At 42.8% G+C, this 23,777-nt stretch overlaps 2 protein-coding genes across 5 annotated transcripts; one reads left to right on the top strand and one right to left on the bottom strand.

Annotated features, from left to right (window-relative positions):
• Positions 1-1,164: 1,164 nt before the first annotated feature.
• On the bottom strand, positions 1,165-4,470 carry im:7136021 (uncharacterized). Of its 2 annotated transcripts, none has more exons than XM_020488380.2 (4): positions 3,562-4,470; positions 3,083-3,289; positions 2,094-2,310; positions 1,165-1,910 (listed from the first exon to the last, which is right to left on the bottom strand). In XM_020488380.2, exons 1-4 carry the CDS (start codon positions 4,235-4,237, stop codon positions 1,706-1,708), a joined length of 1,305 nt encoding a protein of 434 aa, XP_020343969.1. In that variant the 5' UTR covers positions 4,238-4,470; the 3' UTR covers positions 1,165-1,705. The 2 variants fall into 2 exon arrangements, with proteins under 2 accessions (XP_020343969.1, XP_020343970.1); XM_020488381.2 differs by having other exon boundaries at positions 4,196-4,384.
• On the top strand, positions 4,098-23,439 carry mis18bp1 (MIS18 binding protein 1). 3 transcript variants are annotated; one of them, XM_020488382.2, is made up of 17 exons: positions 4,352-4,476; positions 4,843-5,693; positions 5,804-5,938; positions 6,062-6,351; positions 7,362-7,435; positions 7,542-7,666; positions 13,236-13,326; positions 15,286-15,395; positions 15,557-15,723; positions 16,363-16,441; positions 16,559-17,585; positions 18,303-18,475; positions 18,929-19,068; positions 20,991-21,136; positions 22,278-22,365; positions 22,842-22,890; positions 22,998-23,439. In XM_020488382.2, exons 2-17 carry the CDS (start codon positions 4,967-4,969, stop codon positions 23,099-23,101), a joined length of 3,525 nt encoding a protein of 1,174 aa, XP_020343971.1. In that variant the 5' UTR covers positions 4,352-4,476; positions 4,843-4,966; the 3' UTR covers positions 23,102-23,439. The 3 variants fall into 3 exon arrangements, with proteins under 3 accessions (XP_020343973.1, XP_020343971.1, XP_020343972.1); XM_020488384.2 differs by lacking the exon at positions 4,843-5,693 and having other exon boundaries at positions 4,098-4,476; XM_020488383.2 differs by lacking the exon at positions 4,352-4,476 and having other exon boundaries at positions 4,494-5,693.
• Positions 23,440-23,777: the final 338 nt, after the last annotated feature.

Below are 23,777 nucleotides of genomic sequence, written 5' to 3' on the forward strand. Positions count from 1 at the left end.
ATTTAGCAGTTAATTTAGTTGATGGGCAGTCCTTTGTTGCCAATAATGGAACTATTTGCAGATTTGAATTGTGCTATTGTTGATTTCTATAAGTAGGAAGTTGCCACGCTGTGAAGATGATTGAACAAATGGTTTGTGCCAAGTTCTTCACTTATATTTGAGCTATACATTTCGTATTTTAGAATGTATTAATTAATGATGCCCATATTGTCCGATTTTCCAGCTTGTGCTGCAAATGATCTGTGACCTTGTTGAAAATATTTATGTCTGTGTTAATGTTGTCTTTTAAAGAGCTCAAAATGTGAAACAAATTGCAGAATAAGGCCAATAAAATGAACTGATAAATCAGATGTGTGGGCTTATCTGAACAACAAGTCATTTCTGTTCTGTCGTGTGCCTCATGTTGTGAAGACATTTTGTCTCGGTGACTACCCCACAGTGTGATGGATGGTTTGACCTTGCTGAATGCTAGATATTTCAGAGCTTCAATAAACCGTGAAACTCAGAGGGGATTGTGCCACATTACATTCAACCCCTGTGAAACAGAAACTAACTAACCTTTACAATGAACTTTGAACTTTTTTTTAACAAAGACGTGGAGAGAGTAGAAGCCCATCTGAAGAGGGCGTTCATCTTCTGAGTATGCATTTAACAGCACGGTGCTTGTTTCCTTCTATCAAACTGAGTGGAACTACGCGTTTCAGACAAGATTGTAGGCGCAATTCAAGGTTATGGGCTGAATACCTACAGGTATCACAGACACATACTAAAGATGTATGCACTATTTGTGCTATCAGATGATTCTAAACAGCCCGAGAGCCACATTGCATTCTAATAGAGTGTCAGTCCTTTATGACCAAATAGTCAGAATGACGAGTGCACGCTACAGGTAAATACATCCCAACTTCTGATCACAATGGCACATTGTGGGAGGGTGAACTACCCGATAAACTACACATCTGTGGGTGACAACAAAAGTATCAAATGAGAAGTGTGCATACATTTGTCCTTCATTTCACTTGCCAGGGCACTTCCTAATTTAATTCAACACAGGTGAGATATGTGGAGGGGTTTGCAGCTTTTGAAATGCAACTCTCTGGACCATCACAAAGTTAGCAATGCAATGTGCTTCAACAGGCAACAGGAAGTTATTGACAGACCAAATCTTTGCCATGTGTGTTTACTGCCCTCTTGAGGCAACATAGTAGAAGACGGGATGAGGTGCACAATCACTGGAGACTCGACATCAATTCAATAGTAGTTGTGTTCAACAAGAGAGCTTTCAGTATTTCAACTGTAACATGTTTCTTTAATCAATCTTAGAACTGATAAGCTAATTGTATTGTCAATTGTATTTTCTTTCATCAAAAAAGTTGTTTTTGTGCACGATCATTTATTCTGTTTAACCCAATCAAGGGTACACAACAGATTCAAACAAAAAGTATTGCATAAAATGGCTGTTCCTGTGTTATGAACTGTTTGTTGTTTTGCTCTATACAAAGAGTCTGTACTGACCTTAGAGGTATTGACTTAATAAACGTCCTCATAATTTCAGCTGTTTCCTTTTTTTGCATCAGCCAAGTTGGCATCGCAAACGTACCTAAAATGTTGAGCAAGCAGTTTTGTATAATTTCACATGTTAAACATGTGCTGTTGAAAACATGGGCTACAGTCTACCAGTGTTCACTTCCTTTTAGTCATAATGTTAGTAGTGAGTACAGTAGCAGGTTGTGGGATCTCTCGGGCCCAGAGAATGGATGATTTGGGTTCTGTGGTTGGTCAGGACCTGCAGCTTGTGGATCAGCTGCAGAAGGTGAGGACTAGGACTGTGTGCATCAAGGATCTCCAACTGCTCCAAATGCTTCAACTGTTGGAGGCTCAAGAACTCCTTCTCTGGTACATTGTAGTGTCTGAAAGAGTAGAATAGAAAAGTGAGTCAGAATATCTGCTTGGCTTAAATTAATGAGTCAAACCTTTGGAAAATGCGCACATTAGTCACTTAACATGTAGACACTTAATTAGGAGCTCACCAGTAACTTATTACTACATCTGGGTTCGTACCACAACATAGAAGTCAGATGTTAATATCTCACCGCATTTTAAGGGTCATGAGCTGGGGGAATAGTTTGGGGATCTCTCCGATGCTGCTGCTGCTGTTATAGCTGCATGGATCAAAGTGCAGATACAAGAGGCCTGAAGCCTGTTTCCCTAGAGCCTTCATGTCCTTCTGCTCCACCATCACCCGCTGCAGAGTTAAACTGGTCACTGTGTTGGGAATGGAGTGAGCATAAGCACTGACGGGATGGCCTTCTGGAAAACAAAACATAGGACAGTCAAACATCTCCAAATGAAGCCACAGGACAGTCAGGACTCCATACTGCTGCCCCGTACCCCACCAACTGTCAGACTCGTAACCCCACCAACTGTCAGACTCGTAACCCCACCAACTGCCAGACTCGTAACCCCACCAACTGCCAGACTCGTAACCCCACCAACTGTCAGACTCGTAACCCCACCAACTGTCAGACTCGTAACCCCACCAACTGCCAGACTCGTAACCCCACCAACTGCCAGACTCGTAACCCCACCAACTGCCAGACTCGTAACCCCACCAACTGCCAGACTCGTAACCCCACCAACTGCCAGACTCGTAACCCCACCAACTGCCAGACTCGTAACCCCACCAACTGCCAGACTCGTAACCCCACCAACTGCCAGACTCGTAACCCCACCAACTGTCAGACTCGTAACCCTACAAACTGTCAGACTCGTAACCCTACAAACTGACAGACTCCATAGTGCTGACCCGTAACCCCACCAACTGTCAGACTCGTAACCCCACCAACTGTAAAGACTCGTAACCCTACAAACTGACAGACTCCATAGTGCTGACCCGTAACCCCACCAACTGTCAGACTCGTAACCCCACCAACTGTAAAGACTCGTAACCCCACCAACTGTCAGACTCCATAGTGCTGCCCCGTAACCCTACAAACTGTCAGACTCCATTTTGCTGCCTCGTAACCCCACCAACTGTGCATGACATGGAAAATGCTAGTTTGGCAGCTGGCGAATCACATACTTGCAATGTTGAGAACTGCCAGTTGAGGGAGTTCCCTCAGCCATGTTTTCAGGTGGCACCTGCTGGGATCCACGTCCCTGTCTCTGTAGTCCACAGCTAGACTCTGCAGGGAGGGGAGGCACTTCAGCGCCTCTTCAGGTAAGGTGGGGTCCATGTAGTCAAGAAGCTCCAGACTGGTCAAGCCAGGTTGGCCGACCTGTGGATCATCTAAAGACAGATTTTGTCATTGCTGAATTTAATAACTTAAAATGTATGATGATATAGGCTAGTACAGGCATATAACTATATATCAACATGGACATCACACACTAGCTAGAACATAGGCCTATGGAGTAGCCTAATCTGCTTGTGAAAACCATGTGGTAGGCTACGCTTTGCTAATCATTCACTGTTTCAACCATGTTTTGTATGAGTAGTAAAAAAGAAACTTGGGTACTGTACAATCAAAAGCTGTTGTCTTGCGTTGTAAAGGGCCTCACCTGGAAAGCCATTTGTTTTATAAATATTAAAATAATCATCTGGGAGAGAGCCATGTTGTGTTCCCATTTTCAAAGACAGATGCTTCAGATGTGGCAAGCGGTTAAGCATTAGGTGGAATATCTGTCTTGGGATAGGATGATTGCCTTCGTGATAGAGTAGAGACGTCAGGTGGGAGAGCTTTGAGACAGCACTAACAATATCTGATCTTGGAGCACAGTGCATCTCACACACACTAAAATGTGTCACTTGCTGCAGAGGCACAATTGCATCAGACAGTCCCTGGCCACAGCGACACCTGCGAATAGCCAGCCTCTTCAAATTATGAAATTGCTTGAGAATTTCAAAGGCTTTCACGTCGAAACAATGCTCCACGGCTATTGTGGTGAGCCAAGGGAGGGATAGGGCAAGCTGTTTCCATTCTTTCAAACTTGCCTTCTGTACAACAACTGAGCTGATTTTCCTGCGGCGAAGAGTTGTCCAGAACTGCGAGGTGTAGGCACACAGCTTTTTAAGCACCACTGTGTTGCCTTTCCAAAGGGACCAGTGGTCAACCATTTTTTTGAAATATTTGCAGCATGATCTAATGTTTAGTTTGTCTGTTGTTGATAGATATCCAAACACGTGGACCCATACCTCCGATGGTAGTTGTGCAGCTCCCACCGTACGAAATGCCATATCTAAGCAATTACTGCAATGTTGTTCTTCTATCCTGCAGGCATTCACAGGGGGAAAAATCGTTTAACAGTAAACATCCCACAACATTATGCGACTATATGCGCACATTTTGTTTTTCTTTTTGGCAGCACGTTCCAAGGCCATCTCAGTGAACGGAAGTTGTTTGCGGAAGTGACGCATTTGAAAGCGCCGTCCAATCACGCGACATTCGAGGGAAGTTCAAATTATGGTTCTCTGCGGTGAGTAACGTTAGTTAGCTATTTTACAGTTTATAATCAATGCATACATTCACAAATAGTATGTAATATAGAATACATATTGAGTAAATCCGGAGTAAGCGCCAATCAAATAATTTACTTTTGAAACGGCATATGTCATTTTAGCAGCAAGCTGGCTAAAGTTGTTAGCTGGTTATCCATTCGTAGGCTTTCAGTTTTTAGCTAACGTTAGCTAGCTAGTTAGTAGCTTGCTGGGTCAACTAGCTGCTGGTCACTTTGTTACTACCTCGTAATTCAACGACAGTACGATGTAAGCTATAGCAGCCAGCTAGCCTAGTATAACCAGATTCCAGCAAATAAATAATTATCTTCTGTTTCCCCCCATAGAAACCAGCAATCAATGGAACATTTTTAAATGATCAGATCGTGGTTGCATATAGCTAGCTAGTTTACTTCAGTGGCTCCAGTTGACATTCCTCTACATATCGTAAAAAATCGATCGTGAAAAAACATGTTTACCCCGTCAAGACACAGAGAATCAACTTATTTTCATGAAGAAGACACAGTTGGTAGAGACCGAATTATTTTCCCTGCATTGAAGGCTTTTAGGACAAGCGAGGTGATATCCAGGGAACTCGAAAGTCCAGCCAAGGTATTTGCGAGGATGAAAGCTAGAGTACAGGCAGAGATAATACCGGTTGAGAACGAGAGGACCAAAACGCCTAACCCCGTGAGAGAAAAGCGAATCCAAGAAGAACATGGTGGAGTAATGAGCTCGCCTAGAAAACGACATCAGCATTTGGTGAACTATGAACAAAAGGAAACCGAGGACCATGAATTCACTTATGATGCAGAGGTTCTGACCCTTTCACCTTTTCAATCGCCAAGCCAGGGTTTAACACATTCACACTTTATGGTCCACCCCCAAGACCTTCAACGACAGTCACCGTTGAAAGACATGGGTAGTAGTGCGGTCAAGCCAACGAACATAAATGCACAAAAGCAAGGCCCAGCTCTGGATGCTTTCTCAACAAAGTCCCAAAGGAAAGCTTTGTCATACCCGCACACTCTGCTCAGCTCAAATGACACCCAACGACCAACACCCCTCAAAGACTTAAAAAGTGCCTCCCAGACAACCAACATAACTACACCAGTGAAAAGGTTAAAGTCAATGGAAGATTGCAATGGAGAAATTAAATTTGGGGCACACAACATTGTACACGATGAATCAGTTTTCAGTAAGTTGTTTCAATTATCCTCAATTATTGTGTCAGTCAAGGTTGCTCGGTTGTCAGAATACTTTGAGGACTTTGAGAAGTAAAATTATTTGTTTTTGTTTTCTGCACAGGGTCCGAAGTTGTTTTGGATGGACTGCCATGTCTGGATTCTAGAGCAAATACGTTTGCTCTTCTGAAAGAGAGAAGACGAAAAAGGGACCAACAAGACGGTTATCAAGAGAGCAGCCGGCAGGATCCCATGAAAGGTGACAGCTAGAAATGCAGAGTAGTGACTGGTCTTCTGATTCTAATGACTCAAACGCCATACGTGAACTGTTATCAACCTGTGATGTCGACTCAACAAACCATCAACCGCTTTCTCTTTACAGGATGTGAGCGCAGCGTGTCGACCCGTGCACAACCCACAGTGGGCACCGGAGAGGACGCCAGTGTGAACGTGACCAGTAGTGTGCCCACTGGTCTATCAGAGACCAGCATTCCGTCGAGGCCAGATGCCGGCCTTGGTCAGTGTGAGTTTTACCATGACAAGCCTCCCCCCAGGCCCTTCCCAGACCTGGTGCACGACCCCCTCCTGCAGGTCTCACCGAAGATCTCCATCCCAAAGAAGCAGGAGGCTGTATTCCGAGCCAAGCACATAGCAGAGTCCACTGGATCCAATGTAAGTAGATGGTCTTGATGATGCTGCTTCCTTTGGATTTGTAGGCTGATGACTGGTGCTGTTTCCTCTGAGTTCATTGCTTTTAGCTTCCTATTTTTGCTGGGAGGTAATGTTTTCTTGTATGGCACTTAAGTTTTCTATCAGGACTTGAATAACCATAGATGTATACTTATATACAGTGGGGGAAAAAAGTATTTAGTCAGCCACCAATTGTGCAAGTTGTCCCACTTAAAAAGATGAGAGAGGCCTGTAATTTTAATCATAGGTGCACTTAAACTATGACAGACAAAATGAGGGGGAAAATCCAGAAAATCACATTGTAGGATTTTTAATGAATTTATTTGCAAATTATGGTGGAAAATAAGTATTTGGTCAATAACAAAAGTTTATGTCAATACTTTGTTATATACCCTTTGTTGGCAATGACAGAGGTCAAATGTTTTCTGTAAGTCTTCACAAGGTTTTCACACACTGTTGATGATCCCAAATCACCGTCCGGGCAACGAAGGAGTGGATTCGTAAGAAGCATTTCAAGGTCCTGGAGTGGCCTAGCCAGTCTCCAGATCTCAACCCCATAGAAAATCTTTGTAGGGAGTTGAAAGTCCGTGTTGCCCAGCAACAGCCCCAAAACATCACTGCTCTAGATGAGATCTGCATGGAGGAATGGGCCAAAATACCAGCAACAGTGTGTGAAAACCTTGTGAAGACTTACAGAAAACATTTGACCTCTGTCATTGCCAACAAAGGGTATATAACAAAGTATTGACATAAACTTTTGTTATTGACCAAATACTTATTTTCCACCATAATTTGCAAATAAAGTCATAAAAAATCCTACAATGTGATTTTCTGGATTTTTTCCCCTCATTTTGTCTGTCATAGTTGAAGTGTACCTATGATGACAATTACAGGCCTCTCTCATCTTTTTAATTGGGAGAACTTGCACAATTGGTGGCTGACTAAATACTTTTTTGCCCCACTGTAACTATTTAATGTCTATTGCTTGATAGGTTACAGGGATTCACCTTAGACACTGGCTCTTGAAGAGTAGGAACGACAGGTTTTATGTGGATGGTGTCCGTGAGTAAGTAGAATTTGTTTCTCGGAATCATATGAAGTTCACTAACACATTATTTTTGTAAAAGCAAACATTGATTCACTTACTTAGTCTGCCTCTGCTTTCCACCAAGGGATAACAAGATGCCCTGGCACAGCAACCTCATCGCAAAGCGAATCTCAACCACACACCTGAAGACTGCTTCTGGCAGCATTTACATCCTGGTGGGAAAGATGGCCCCGGATTTCAGCGGAACTAGTAAGTCAGAAATAATCAGCCATTTTGGAATATTGGGAAAGTGAGATTCCAGAAATATTGGGACAGTGACACTTTTTTTTGTTTTGGTTCTGTACTCCAGCACTTTGGATTTGAAATGAGATAATGACTATGAGGTTAAAGTGCAAGCTCCGCTTTCATTTTGGGGTATTCTCATCCATATTGGATGAACCGTTTAGAAATTATAGCAATTTTTGTACATAGTCTCCCACTTTTTAGGAGACCAAAAGTATTGGGACAAATTAACTTATGTGTATTAAAGTAGTAAAAAGTTTACTATTTGGTCCCATATTCCTATCAGGCAATTACATCAAGCTTGTGACTCTACAAACCTGTTGGATGCATTTGCTGTTTGTTTTGGTTGTGTTTCATGTTATTTTGTGCCCAATAGAAATGAAGGGTAAATAATATATTGTGTCATTTTGGAGTCACTTTTATTGTATACCGAACAAAAATATAAACAATATGTAAAGTGTTGCTCCCATGTTTCATGAGCTGAAATGAAAGATCCCCAGAAATGTTCCAGCATAGTTGAAAGATGAGGCATTGAAATCCTAAAATGGTGTCCAGAAGTAATAGGTGGGATTGAGCCGGGGGATAAAATGACAATCAAAAAGAAACATTGAAAAAAAAAAAAAAACTGACACTAAAAAGGAAGGGTGTTACATTCAATGCCTGTTTGGGGTATTTTGTGTCGGTGCCCCATATGCTGGTGCCAAGGAGGCGCTCACACACACACATGTAAAAATAGTGGCACACACAGTTAGCCATGCTGTTTTAATTAGATTTATCTTTGATGGCTTTTGTTTACATTGTTATTTTGTTGTTCTTGCCTCTTTTTTTCCTCTCTCTCTTTTACTTGTGGTTGGCACATCAGGTGGGTAGTTTGTTTGTTTGGGCAGTGATGGTGCTTCGGAGGGGGACAATACAGTGAGCTCAAAGTATTGGGACAGTGACACTGTTGTTGTTTTGGCTCTGTGCTCCAGCTCTTTGGATTTGAAATTATTCAATGACTAAGAAGTTAAAGTGCAGACTGTCAGCTTTCATTTGAGGTACATTTTCGTCCATCTCGGGTGAACTGTTTTGAAATTACAGCACTTTTTATACATAGTCCCAAATTCGAATCTGTCTAATCGAATAGAATCCACTGATTCTGAATTGAAGATAAATACTTTTGCTAAGAGTATTAATATATTATCGATTTACTGACCAGTCTCCCCAAATCTCCCATCAATGCTATTTCGAGGGTTCATTTTTATATTCATGTAATGCTTTTTCAGCCATTCCTGAACCTGAGCAGAAACAGGCTACCTGAGGGCAATACCAGAACAAATGCTCTATTGATTCTGTATCCTCACAACAAAAGCTGTGATGTTTGTATTTGAGCTGAAAAGCATAGTGTGAAATCTTGTGTCGTTTTATATATCAGCAGATACAGTATTCATACCCCCTTGACTTTAACCAAATGTTTTGTTTTAAATAATCTTTATTTAACTAGGCAAGTCAGTTAAGAACAAATTCTTATTTACAATGATGGACGACGCTGGGCCAATTATGCGCCGCCCTATGGGACTCCCAATCACGGCCAGATGTGATTCAGCCTGGAATCGAACCAGGGACTGTAGTGATGCCTCTAGCACTGAGATGCAGTGTCTTAGATCGCTGTGCCACCTGGGAGCCCGTTGTTGCATTAGTCTTAATTCAAAATGGACTAAATAAAAACAAATCTCACTCATCTACACACTTTTGGCAACGATTACAGCTTTTTGGGTACGTCTGTAAGAGCTTTACACATCTGGATTGTACAATATTTTATTTTTCCAAATTCTTCAAGCTCTGTCCAGTTGGTTGTTGACCATTGCTAGACAGCCATTTTTAAGTCTTGCCATAGATCAACATTTTTAGAATAAAGTCAAGAGTTATATTTCAAGATTAAAGTAGGGTATTTGGTTAACTGTATGCCTCCCTGGCACCATTTGAAATGCCTGCAGTTAGATGACCTGGTGAAACTATACTTTAGAATTGGCTTTACTTTCTCTTCTAGCACAAAAGAACCACATTATTAGAGGTAGGACTATTAGGACCTGGAAGAGGTTGTGCCACAGATTATTTTCAGGATGAGGAACCACACGGATGAGGTAGAGACAGGTTGGTTTTGTATGTATGTGGTTGGTGGGGTCGAATACACTTGTTCAAACAGGTGTCACACACACACTGTATCCCCAAAGCAATACCATTCTAACGGCCATGGTGCGTTGTCAGACTGCAAAGGGACATGGAGTTAAGGGTATCAGTCCCTGTTATGTGCCCTTCGAATTCGCTACAATGTTATCCTCAATCCCCTGCATATGCCAACACTGTGCATAGTGTATTTGAGAGAGTAACTGCTAGGACAACGAAAGGTTAACTTATAAATGTGTGCGTAGTGGCATGGTGTTTTTATATAGGCTCCACCTCCAATGAAGCAGTGTTCTAGGCCTGTGATTTAATATCTTGTTAATGTAGGTCACGGATTGTGTAGAGAAGGATTGGTGCGTTGCCTTGGGGCTCAAGGGCTGCCCCCAAACCCCTGTCATGCACTTTCCATACCCACGGGGCAGGGGTTTGGGTAAAGCCCCACCTGAGTTGGGTTATAATCATGAAATGCAAAATGACAGCCAATTGGTCTAGCCACTATCAGTGGTAGCCTAAATTAGTGTTATAGCAGAGACAAATAGCCTAGAACGGAGACAATGCCCCTGTTTTGGGATATGCGTCCTTGAAGACATCACCGATAGATGGATAGTGAAAGGAGATATTAGTCTTGGCTACCAACCAGGTTATGTCAGATCAGTGATTTATTTCTTTATAGCCTGTAATTTATCTAATAGGCTTATATTTAGACCAATGACTATTTCAGGAAAGGGAGAATCCACCCATGAATATATTCAAACAGCGCCTCAGATTAGCGGGTTTGCACATGCAGGAGTGGTCCTTGAGTTGCCTTGTCCCACAGTCACTTGTGTAAAACCCTTGCTTCATTGTTCATTCCTCCTGCAGCGGTTGGATAGGTACTTTCTCTTGACCACTGTAACTGTTCGATTAGCCTACAGGTTAAGGTACTCAATCGAGTGGGTCGCTATATGTTTATATTGTGCTGAAAATAGCGGTGTTGTAGTGAATTTGGAGAGCAGTTTGTCATGGGACACACACAGTTAAAGTCAGAAGTTTACATACACCTTAGCCAAATACATTTAAACTCAGTTTTTCACAATTCCTGACATTTAATCCTAGTAAAATTTCCCTGTCTTACGTCAGTTAGGATCACCACTTTATTTAAAGAATGTGAAATGTCAGAATAATAGTAGAGAAAATGATTTGTTTCAGGTTTTATTTCTTCAATCACATTCCCAGTGGGTCAGAAGTTTACATACACTCAATTACTAATTGGTAGCATTGCCTTAAACAATTTAAACTTGGGTCAAATATTTTGGGTAGCCTTCCACAATAAGTTGGGTGAATTTTGGCCCATTCCTCCTGACAGAGCTGGTGTAACTGAGTCAGGTTTGTAGGCCTCCTTGGTCACACACACTTTTTAAGTTCTTCCCACAAATTTTCTATAGGATTGAGGTCAGGGCTTTGTGATGGCCACTCCAATACCTTGACTTTGTTTTCCTTAAGCCATTTTGCCACAAGTTTGGAAATATGCTTGGGGTCATTGTCCACTTGGAAAAACCATTTGCAACCAAGCTTTAACTTCCTGACTGATGTTGCTTCAATATATCCACATAATTTTCCTCCCTCATGATGCCATCTATTTTGTGAAGTGCACCTGTCCCTCCTGCAGCAAAGCACCCCCACAACATGATGCTGCCACCCCCATGCTTCACGGTTGGGATGGTGTTCTTCGGCTTGCAGGCCCCCCCCTTTTCCTCCAAACATATCGATGGTCATTATGGCCAAACAGTTCTATTTTTGTTTCATCAGACCAGAGGACATTTCTCCAAAAAGTATGATATTTGTCCCCATGTGCAGTTGCAAACCGTAGTATGGCCGTTTTGGAGCAGTGGCTTCTTCCTTGCTGAGTGGCCTTTCAGGGTTATGTCGATATTGGACTCATTTTACTGTGGGTATAGATACTTTTGTACCTGTTTCCTCCAGCATCTTCACAAGGTCCTTTGCTGTTGTTCTGGGATTGATTTGCACTTTTAGCACCAAAGTATGTTCATCTCTAGGAGACAGAACACGTCTCCTTCCTGAGCGGTATGATGGCTGCATGGTCCCATGGTGTTTATACTTGTGTACTATTGTTTGTACAGATGAACGTGGCACCGTCAGGTGTTTGGAAATTGCTCCCAGGGATGAACCAGACTTGTGGAGGTCTCCAATTTTTTTCCTGGGCTCTTGGCTGATTTCTTTTGATATTCCCATGATGTCATGCAAAGAGGCACTGAGTTTGAAGCTAGGCCTTGAAATATATCCACAGGTACACCTCCAATTGACTCAAATGATGTCAATTAGCCTATCAGAAGCTTTTAAAGCAATTACATAGTTTTCTGGAATTTTACAAGCTGTGTAAAGGCACAGTCAACTTAGTGTGTGTAAACTTCACACCCACTGGAATTGTGATACAGGTGAAATAATCTGTCTGTAAACAATTGTTTGAAAAATTACTTGTCATGCAACGAAGTCGATGTCCTAACCCACTTGCCAAAACTATAGTTTGTTAACAAGAATTGTGTTGAGTGGTCGAATAACGAGTTTTAATGACTCCATCCTAAGTGTATGCAAACTTCCGACATCAACTGTACCCATGGTCTCCAGGATCCCAAGAGAATTCCCATTATGCACAGATTTTTTGGAAGGTGTTCGTCTAGGCTACGCAGCAGAGCGTTGTAGTGAATTGTGAGGACAGACTGACACTGACTCCTGTTTGAACCAGTTTATTAGATCATTACATTGTTAGCCATGTTTGTTTTGCTCCTACTTTTTACCTCTTTTGAAGAAGTCTAGGAGTGTGAATACTTTCTTTAGGCACTGTACACACTGTGCCATGGAATCAGTATATTCAGTGTGGAGCAGCTGTTAACATCCTGGGCCTCAAAGGAAACTGGTATACTTTCTATTTATGTAATTTTTTATTCCTCAGACAGTTTTGATCCTTTATATTGGGCAGACAGGCCAGTTCCCAGCCTCCTCCCACTGCCACCTCCATTTTGGGGGTAGTGCTATAACCAATTGGTTGTTATCTTGGATTGAGCAGACCTTCCCAAACATTTCTAATAACTCCATGTAAGACATGACACTACCATTCCAATTTACAATTTTCATTTAAAAACTAAGTATCCTTCTCAAACATATTTTCCATAAATACAGGTCTTTCATCAAACACTACATTTGAGTTCAACCATAATATTAGTTTCTCTCTGGGTGATGACATTTTAATTGTACCCAGCTCTGTATTGCCTGTTTCAGAAAGAGATACTTTAAACAAGATTTCATTACCCTGAAAATGAGAACTGTCAATCTGCATAAATGCTTTCTTGTTTTTTGTGCCCCTCTCCTTGACCAGAACTCCCAAAATGGCTGTTGAAGAAGTTTCTCTTTGGCTTTCCAACGGATTGGAAGAAATACCTTGAGCTCTTATTGTCAGAGCCGAAAGGGTACGTTGTGTCACTGTGGTCCGAACCGTTTGTATCAAGCGTCTCAGAGGAGGAGTGCCGATCTAGGATCTGGTCCCCCTGTGACCGAAATGTAAAATTGATCCTAGAACACTCCTCCTCTGAGAGACTTTATACAAATGGCTAATGATGGGGGGGGGGGGGTCAGTAAGTTACTTATATTGTTTTCAACTGTATCCACTATTATTTTTGCGCTAGTCAGCTGTACCTGCACCAAAACTGTGAGTAAGACCTTTAAATAGGTCAACATTCACAAATCCCAGGACCAGACAGATTACCAGGATGTGTACTCTGAACATGCGCTGACCATTTTCAAGCTCTCCCTGAGCCAGTCTTTAAAACCTTATTGTTTCAAGCAGACAACCATAGTTCCTGTGCCCAGGAATGCCAAGGTAACCTGTCTAAATCACTATCGCCCCGTGGCACTCACATCTGTAGCCATGAAATGCTTTGAAAGACTTGTCATGGCTCACCTCAACACCATCCCAGAGACCATGGACCCACTCAAATTCAGATACCGCACCAAAAGATCCACAGATGATGCAATCTCTATTGTACACACCTGGACAAAAGGAACACCTATGTGAGAATGATGTTCATTGACTACAGCTCAGTGTTCAACACCATAGTTCCCTCAAAGCTCATCTCTAAGCTTTGGACCCTGGGACTAAACACCTCCCTCTGCAACTGGACCCTGTACTTTCTGACGGGCCGCCCCCAGGTGGTAAGGGTAGGTAACAACACATCCACCATCCAGGGGTGCGTGCTCAGTCCCTTCCTGTACTCCCTGTTCACCCACGACTGCACAGCCACGCACGACTCTCACCATCATTAAGTTTGCAGACATTACGGTGGTAGGCCTGATCACCAACGGCAATGAGACAGCCTATAGGGTGGAGGTCAGAGACGCCAGGACAACAACCCCCCCCCCTTCAATATTAGCAAGACAAAGGAGCTGATCATGGACTACAGGAAACGGAGGACCGTTGTGATGTGTTGTTGCCTACCCTTACCACGGGAGCTTCAAGTTCCTTGGTGTCCACATCACTGAGGCCCTATCATGGTCCAAACACACCAACAGTCATGAAGAGGGCACGGCAATGCCTATTTCCCCTCAGGAGGCTGAAAAGATTTGTCATGGGACCTCAGATTCTCAAAAGGTTCTACAGCTGCACCATCGAACATCCTGACTCGTTGCATCACAGCCTGGTATGGCAATTGCTCTGCAAAATGATCAAATTCCAGCCATCCAAGTCATAGACTGTTCTCTCTGCTTCCGCACGGCAAGCGGTGCCAGAGCGTCAAGTCTGGGACCAACAGGCTCCTGAACAGCTTCTACCCCTAAGCCATAAGACTGCTGAACAGTTAATCAAATGACCACCCAGACTATTTACATCGACCCCATTATTATTATTATTTTTTGTTGCACAGGCTCAATGTACACACTGGATTCTAACCACACACTCACTGATACTCCAACACACATGGACACACACAAAACACACATTCACATTCCTTCACACTTTTCATACTCTGCTGCTACTATGCATAGTCATTTTACCTCGACCTACATGTACATATTACCTCGACTAACCGCCGCACATTGACTCGGTACTGGTACCCCTTGTATATAGCCTTGTTATTTTATTGTGTTACTATTTTTCCTTTTAGTTTATTTAATTTAACACATTTTTCATACTTAAAAAAAACCTCTACATTGTTTAAGAACTTGTAAGGAAGCATTTCACGGGAAGGTCTACACCTATTGTATTCCGCGCATGTGACATACATTTCATTTCATTTGAAAGCTCCTTATTTTTCTTTCATAGCTTGTTCTCCATTTTATTTGAAAAGAAAATCTTCTCCCTTTGGGCTACTCAGGTTGAACACTGTAGTCATATCAGTTAACATCCAGTCTTTCTGTTGCGTCTTCAAATGCAGTTCAGAAGGTAAAAAGGGGAGCAAGGGCCTGATAACACCCCGGAACCAAAACCACCTCTCTACCAAGACGCAGGACAACACATCCCAAAAGCCCAATGCCACTAAGAGATGTGAGTCCAAAAGTTGGCATCACAAATGCTCACTGTATTTATACTGGCAGTTACATGTCTGTTGTTTTCATCAAGATTCGATTCATTGCTATTTCTCTGTAGAGACTTTCTTCCTGTTTGTTTAATCTTCCTGTTTATGTTTAATCTTCCTTGTTCTGCAGCTGCTCGTTGCTGTGCCACCAGTGCAGTGAACAGTGCTAATGTTTCCCGGAGTGGCCGCCTTATCAAACCTCCTCTGGAGTACTGGAAAGGGGCCAGAGTCCTCTTGGATTCCGACATGAACGTCACCATTCATGGGGGTTATGACGATTCGTCTATGCTTTACTCTGTAAGCAGTTCCATGGACCTCTGCTTCAATTAGTCTTCTGTTGTAGTAGAGCACCGTATCTCCCCAGCCATTCTACCTATTCTATATATTGTTCTAACACATCTGAGTCCACTAATCACCAAGCCCCTTCATTAGTTGAATCAGGTGCTCTAGTTGTGGAGTTACATTCAACACGTGGAACGGCTGGGTGTAATCAGAGGTTTGGGACACACTGCATCCCACTGCTGATTGCCTCTGAATCTAAGCAGGGTTGGTCCTGGTCGGTTCCTGGATGAGGGCCAGTAGGAGGCACTCTTTCCTCTGGTCTAAAAACAAATATCCCAATGCCCCAGGGCAGTGATTGGGGACATTGCCCTGTGTAGGGTGCCATCTTTCGGATGGTACGTTAAACTGGTGTCCTGGCACTTATCGTAAGAGTAGGGGTGTTAACCCCGGTGTTCTGGCTAAATTCCCAATCTGGCTCTCATACCATCACGGTTACGTAATCATCCCCAGCTTCCAATTGGCTCATTAATCTCCCCTCTCCCCTGTAACTATTCCCCATGTCGTTGCTTTACATGAGAATGTGTTCTCAGTCAACTTACCTTGTAAAATGAAGGTAAAATAATTCATTGCTATGCTATTTCCCTACTTTCTCAGCAAGTCAGCACACCTGTAGCCAGAGTACTGTTAGACGGACCACCAAAACCGGCCAAGGTTTTCTTACCTCCAGCGGAAGGTATGTTTAAAAATATATATATATACATAAGCCTTGGAATGCATTTATCCTCATATTCCAGCTGCAACAAAGATGGGGACTACATTGTATTTGACAGTGTTATGTTGTGTTCTACAGAGCGGCTGCGAGGTGACACTAGTGAAGAGGAGACTATGCCTCTGAGAAAGGTGAAGACTTATCACCGGCCATCGAGGTCAAAGCCAGAGGATAAGTCACCTCACAGGGCCCCCAAGTCTCGGTGGTGTAAGGCTGAAGACAACGTCCTTTCCAGGGTCCCCAAAAGGCCCAAGAACGCCAGCCGAGAGCCTCACAGGTCCATGTCTTTGGAGAACCCCTCTCACAGGTACCGAGGAAAACCCAATGAAGCAAGTCCAAACTCTCAGTGGTCTAAGCCTGAGAACCCCTCCACCAAGGGTCCGGGCAGGCCCAAGAGGGTCAGCCCAGCATCTCAGGGGTCCAAGTCTGAAGTGATCCTCTCTCCCAAGCTCCAGGGTCGGCCCAGGAAGACCGGCCAAAGATCTTGGAGTGCAACGGCGCCTGCCGCGTATGCAGACCATGCCCCACAATCCCCTCCACGTCGCTATCTCCGGGGTGCTAACAAACAGCACAGCGATGACTCGGACAAAGCCAATACATCCTCAGAGCTGTTACCAGTGAAACAAGTCAATCATTCAGAAAAAGTAGACCCTCCGAGAGTGCTTGATTTGCCAAAGAAGAGGGTCCGTCGTCAGATGCTCCCAGCGAAACTCCTGGATGACATTGTGAAAGATACGGGGAAACCTGCGCCCACAACGACCTACCCACTGAGGCTGACACGGAATAGGAACGTTCAGTACGTTCGTCACAGTACTGACAGAGAGTCCCAGTCTGATGACGACTTCACACAGAAGAAAAAGCCCAAGGCAGTCAAAACGGGACCCATAAAGTCACGGGGTACGATAACACGTGGAAGGGTTCTGGAAGATTCTCAGACAGCATCGGGTGGTTCGTCGACTTCCCAGGACGACTGTAAGAAGAAATTGAGTAAAAGGGACAGTCCACTGACACTGAGAGGAAAAGGCAGCAAGTTCCTCAGGGTTCAGCAGAGAGAAAAGGAAGAAAATGGAGATGAGTGGACAGAGGCAGAACTGTTGAAACTACATGAGTAAGTTTGCTACAGTTGTCTTCATAGTGGTATTATGTACAAACAAATGGCAGTGAGCAGCCAAATGACTATAATATAGTAGACGAGAAAGTATGTCATCACTCGGTTTACTCAACTCTGGTTAAACAATAGTCTCCTTATATAATGTACAATGTTGAAGAAAAGTTTCAAATTAGCTAGCATACGTGCAACGTAGGGCCTCCCGGGTGGCGCAGTGGTTAAGGGCGCTGTACTGCAGCTGTGCCACCAGAGACTCTGGGTTCGCGCCCAGGCTCTGTCGTGACCGGGAGGTCCGTGGGGCGACGCACAATTGGTCTAACGTCGTCCGGGTTAGGGAGGGCTTGGCCGGTAGGGATATCCTTGTCTCATCGCGCACCAGCGACTCCTGTGACGGGCCGGGCGCAGTGCGCGCTAACCAAGGTTGCCAGGTGCACAGTGTTTCCTCCGACACATTGGTGCGGCTGGCTTCCGGGTTGGATGGCGCTGTGATAAGAAGCAGCTTGGTTGGGTTGTGTATCGGAGGACACATGACTTTCAACCTTCGTCTCTCCTGAGCCCGTACGGGAGTTGTAGCGATGAGACAAGATAGTAGCTACTAAACAATTGGATACCACGAAATTGAAGAGAAAAAGGGGGAAATGTATATAAAAAAATGTGCCTTGTTTATACAGAAACAGGAGTGTATGTCAAATTCCTGTGTGTACGTTTGGCTTTCAGGGCTGTGACGTCACTTCCTAAACACACTTCTGACTTCTGGGTGAACGTTGCCATGGAGGTGGGCAGCCATTCAGCTGAGGACTGCCAGAAGCAGTACAATGCCCAGGCCCCCACTTTCTTGGCACCTTCCAAGGCCACCAAGAAAAGAGACGTTCTGCAGAAGAAGGAGCCATGTAAGTTACCTTGTCTAGCATTTTTATCCTTAATAAATCCATCAAGGCATCTTGATGTATTCGTGTAGGTTTCCCATCCAAGCTCTAACCAAGACAGTCCCTGCTTAGCTTCTGTAATTTACATATTTACTTTTAAATGTTAAATCACAATCTATACAATCTGTCCATTTAATAAGATTTACAGAGAATCTATGTATTTGTATTTACCACTCTTCCTGGGGTCCTGCATAATTAGGGCAGTTATACCATTTTAAAACATTAGAATACATTCACAACAGATTTTACGACAACATTAAGTGTGTGTGTTTTCAGGCCCCTATTCTACTACCACTTATCTACAACACAAAATCTGTGTATAGTGCTTATGTTATTTTGTGTTTGTATGCATGTGCCTATGTTTGTTGCTTCACAGTCCCCGCTGTGACAATGTCATATATTATATTTGAACTGTAGTGGTGGAACCACCCCGGATAACTGCAAGGAAGGGCACGCTGAAGCGGAAGCAGCAGGTGCGAAACCTCCTGGACCACATGCCCAAAGACGACCACGATGACATCTTCAACAGCTCGCCCATGCAGAACAAGCGGGTGAAGGTGTGTTTCCGCCTGGGGTGCACCATTTCAACCACTCAGCAATGTTTAGTTTTTTTAAAGTTCTTTTGGAAAATATTGCTTATATGCACATAATGTGGTGCTGGAGGTCAAAGAATACATTCAGCAAAATTCAAAGAAGTCTCTGCACACATTGTAGAATAATAGTGAAGACATCAAAACTATGAAATAACACATGTAGTAACCCAAAAAAGTATTAAACAAATAAAACATATATTTGAGATTCAAATAGCCTTTGCCTTGATGACCGCTCTGCACACTCTTGACATTCTCTCAACCAGCTTCACCTGGAATGCTTTTCCAACAGTCTTGAAGGAGTTCCCACATATGCTGAGCACTTGTTGGCTGCTTTTCCTTCACTCTGCAGTCCGACTCATCCCAAACCATCTCAGTCGGGGGATTGTGGAGGCTTGGTCATCTGATGCAGTACTCCATCACTCTCATTTTTGGTAAAATAGCCCTTGCACCGCCTGGAGGTGTGTTGGGTCATTGTCTTGTTGATAAACTAATTATAGTCCCACTAAGCCCAAACCAGATGGGATGGCGTATCGCTGTGGTAGCCATGCTGGTTCAGTCTGCGTTGCATTCTAAATAAATCCGTGTCACCCGCAAAGCACTCCCACACCATAACACCACCTCCTCCATGCTATACGGTGGGAAATACACATGCGGAGATCATCCGTACCGCGTGTCACAAAGACACGGTGGTTGGAACCAAAAATCTCCAATTTGGACTCATCAGACCAAAGGACAAATTTCCACTGGTCTAATGTACATTGCTCATGTTTCTTGGCACAAGCAAGTCTTTTCTTATTGGTGTCCTTTAGTAGTGGTTTCTTGGCAGCAATTCAACCACGAAGGCCTGATTCACGCAGTCTCCTCTGAGCATGAGATGTGTCTGTTACTTGAACTCTGAAGGATTTATTTGGGCTGCAATTTCTGAGGCTGGTAACTCTAATGAACGTATCCTCTGCAGCAGAGGTAACTCTGGGTCTTCCATTCCTGTGGCAGTCCTCATGAGAGCCAGTTTCATCATTGCGCTTGATGGTTTTTGAGACTACATTTGAAGAAATGTTCAAAGTTATTTTACTAAAGTAATGATCAACTGCCGTTTCTCTTTGCTTATTTGAGCTGTTCTTGCGATTTAATATGGACTTGGTCTTTTACCAAATAGGGATATCTTTTGTATACCACCCCTACCATGTCACAACACAACTGATTGGCTCCAACACATTAAGAAGGAATGAAATTCCACAAATTGAATTTTTACAAGGCACACCTGTTAATTTAAATGCATTCCAGGTAACTACCTCATGAAGCTGGTTGAGAGAATGTCAAGTGTGCAAAGCTGTCAAGGCAAAGGGTGGCTATTTAATTCTCAAATATAATATATATTTTGATTTGTTTAACACTTTTTTGGGGTTACTACATGAAGCAGCCAACAAGTGCTCTGCATATGTGGGAACTCCTTCAAGACTGTTGGAAAAGCATTCCACATGAAGCTGGTTGAGAGAATGCTAAGAGTCTGCAAAGCTGTCATCAAGGCAAAGGGTGGCTACTTTGAAGAATCTCAAATATATTTTGATTTGTTTAATGCATTTTTTGGGTTACTACATGATTCCCTATGTGTTATTTCATAGTTTTGATGTCTTCTCTATTATTCTACAATGTAGAAAATAGTCAAAATAAAGAAAAACCCTTGAGCAAGTAGGTGTTATAAAACCTTTTACTGGTAGTGTAGAGAGATTGTCATGTTGCTTTCATGTGCAAAATGTATATTTAACAGCAGCTGATAGATTGCTTGTGTACCAAATTGATATTTCAAGACAGCCGACAGCTTAAAAGAAGTCTTGTAGCAGTCAGAAATGGAGTGCCAGAACTGAATGTGCCCTCTTGTGAATTAGTTGCCCACAGTGTCTCCCAATGGGAAAGAAGATGTGTTCATGGACTCTGAGCATGACCCACAAACCCCCAGCTCATCAAGATTCCCATCAGTGAAAACTCCTCAGTGTCTCCACATCACCCCCGGCATGATGGGCTCTGTGAACAGGTAAACGCTCAGTTGGTATAGCATGGTGACCCTGGCCTGATGGGCTCGGGGAACACAGTGGGGACACGGTGGTGCTCATCTGGTAGAGCATGGCCCTTGCAATGCCAGGGTAGTGGGTTCGACACATCTGAAATCAGGCTACCTGATGGGACTTTTGATAAATGCAGAAAACCACAGTGACCATGTTATTTTTGCGAAGCCTATTTGATTCTTTACGTTTATGTGAAAACTATTTCTAAGATGCGTACTTTGTTTTTCCGAACTCACTTCACTTGCGCATAAACACGGAGTGTACAAAACATTAGAAACACCTGCTCTTTCCATGAGACTGACTCGCTGAAAACAATGATTCCTTATTGATGTCACTTGTTAAATCCACTTCAATCAGTGTAGATGAAGGGGAGGAAACATGTTAAAGAAGGTTTAAGCCTTGAGACAACTGAGACATGGATTGTGTATGTGTGCCATTCAGAGTGAATGGGGGGGAGGAGAAAAAAATGTGCTTTTGAACGATGTATCGTAGTAGGTGCCAGGTGCACCGGTTTGTGTCAAGAACGGCAACGCTGCTGGGTTTTTCACGCTCAACAGTTTCCCCATGTGTATCAAGAATGGTCCACCACCCCAAGGACATCTAGCCAACTTTGGATGGCTGTGGGAAGCATTGTAGTCAACATGGGCCAGGATCCTTGTAGAGTCCATGCCCTGATGAATTTGGGGGGGTGCGCGCAACTCAATATTAGGAAGGTGTTATTGATGTTTTGAACACTCAGTGCTGATCAAATCCACTGCTGGAACGCCGATTTAAGCTGTTTACATGTCCTAATAGTTTGATAGATTGATCAGAAAAACAGATGTTTTAATCTGCGCATGCTCACCTCGATTTGGACTTTTCGCCAATTTTAAGATGAGTAGAATAAGGTGTTTACATTACTTTTCCCATACAAGGTCTTCTACCATAATCAGTTAATGTTGAATTATTAGTGTGCATGTAAACATACTCATTGACATGTTTTTGTTTCTAAATTAGTCACTCATAGTAGCCTGTTATTACAAGAGAGGTGATACAACCAGTAAATAAATGAATGATTGTTGGTTTTCTCACCATTTGTAAAATCAGAAACTTTTCATCAAATTTTTTCAGAGACAACGATGACCGGTATATCTACCAACTTCAAAAAAGAATGAAAAAAGGCCAAGCGAAGCTGCACAAATTGGGGGCTGCTTCAAAGGTAGGCTGTTTTGTAAGGAATATTTCTGAGGAGCTTATTGACCAAAGAAGGGCCATATACACACATATATACACATATATACACACAGACACACTGTATTTCTGGGGCCATTGTGAAAATGAACTCGTCTCAAGGATGACGGGAACAACTGTCTAGTGTATTGCTCTGGGGAAAATGTGAGTCGGGAGAGGAGACCTTTTTAAAGTCATTCAGTCATAAGAATATGCCAATAGAGTTCTTATTGTTAAACAGGATGTATATACCACAGGAGGTTAGTGGCACCTTAAATGGGAAGGACGGGCTCGTGGTGATGGCTGGAGCGGAATGATTTGAATGATATCAAACACATGGTTTCTGTTCAATTCGCTCCGTTCTAGCTGTTATTATGAGCCGTCCTCCCCTGCGCAGTCTCCACTTATATATAATATACAGACAGACAGAATTTTATTCAATGTTTTTCTGCATTTTCCATCTAGTACATGCCAACTCCATCAGCCAAACGTGTTTTGAAGAGATGCAATACCGGTAAGTGTTCTTTTGAATTAAGATTTTGTCTTGATGTATTTTTATACTTGCATAACTTGAGAATTTGGAAACTTTATTCACTCAATAATGTTTTACTTGTGTTTCAGCGGAGAATGATTCTTTTGTGGTGTGGGAAATGTTCCCTGACAAGGAGGACCATTCAGGGGAAAGTGGAGAAGAAGAGGATTATTATTTTATGGATGATGACTGAGCTGCAGATTCACCATGGTTCTCTTCACTAGACTCCAAGCAGGCCGAAAAGGGGAGGGACCTACCTGACTTTATCTAATAAGAAATGCTAGTTTTCCTTGCAAAATGTTTAGCTATCGTTTGTACTAATGAATACATCCTGTTTGGATTATTACGTTTTAAAACAGGACATGAAATGCTGTAACATTGTCAAAAGTTATACATACACTGTATAGTTGTCAATTACGTTCTGTGATTCAATCCCCACTGCTATTTTAAAATGTGTTTAAAATGTTTTGTTTATATATTGTGCCACTAAATGCAGAGGCTTTTTACAATAAATGTTAACTCTAGTTCTTTGCACGACTCCAATAAATTTGGACTTCTTTTTACTTATTAGCAAAACTATTTTAGAGGTATTTGTTTGGTGTTGAGAATTTTTTGGTTGCGGGCAGAACATTTTTGCCCTTGCTACAGTCTGCTATATCGGTCTGCTAGTACAGGACTAGCAAAGGACCAGTGCACTACTTTTATGATTCTTTAAAAAAAAAAGAATTATCAGGGGGTGCTGCAGTACCCCAACTTCCCACAGCTATGGCCCCTGTGTCCTGATATGCAGCTCAGACTGATCAAGACATTTTGTGAGCAAACAATCCAATTGTTGCAGAACCAATGAAAAATAAGTTTTTTTCTACACA

The sequence above is a fragment of the Oncorhynchus kisutch genome, linkage group LG7, assembly GCF_002021735.2.
Source record: "Oncorhynchus kisutch isolate 150728-3 linkage group LG7, Okis_V2, whole genome shotgun sequence".
In the NCBI taxonomy this organism is placed as follows: Eukaryota; Metazoa; Chordata; class Actinopteri; order Salmoniformes; family Salmonidae; genus Oncorhynchus; species Oncorhynchus kisutch.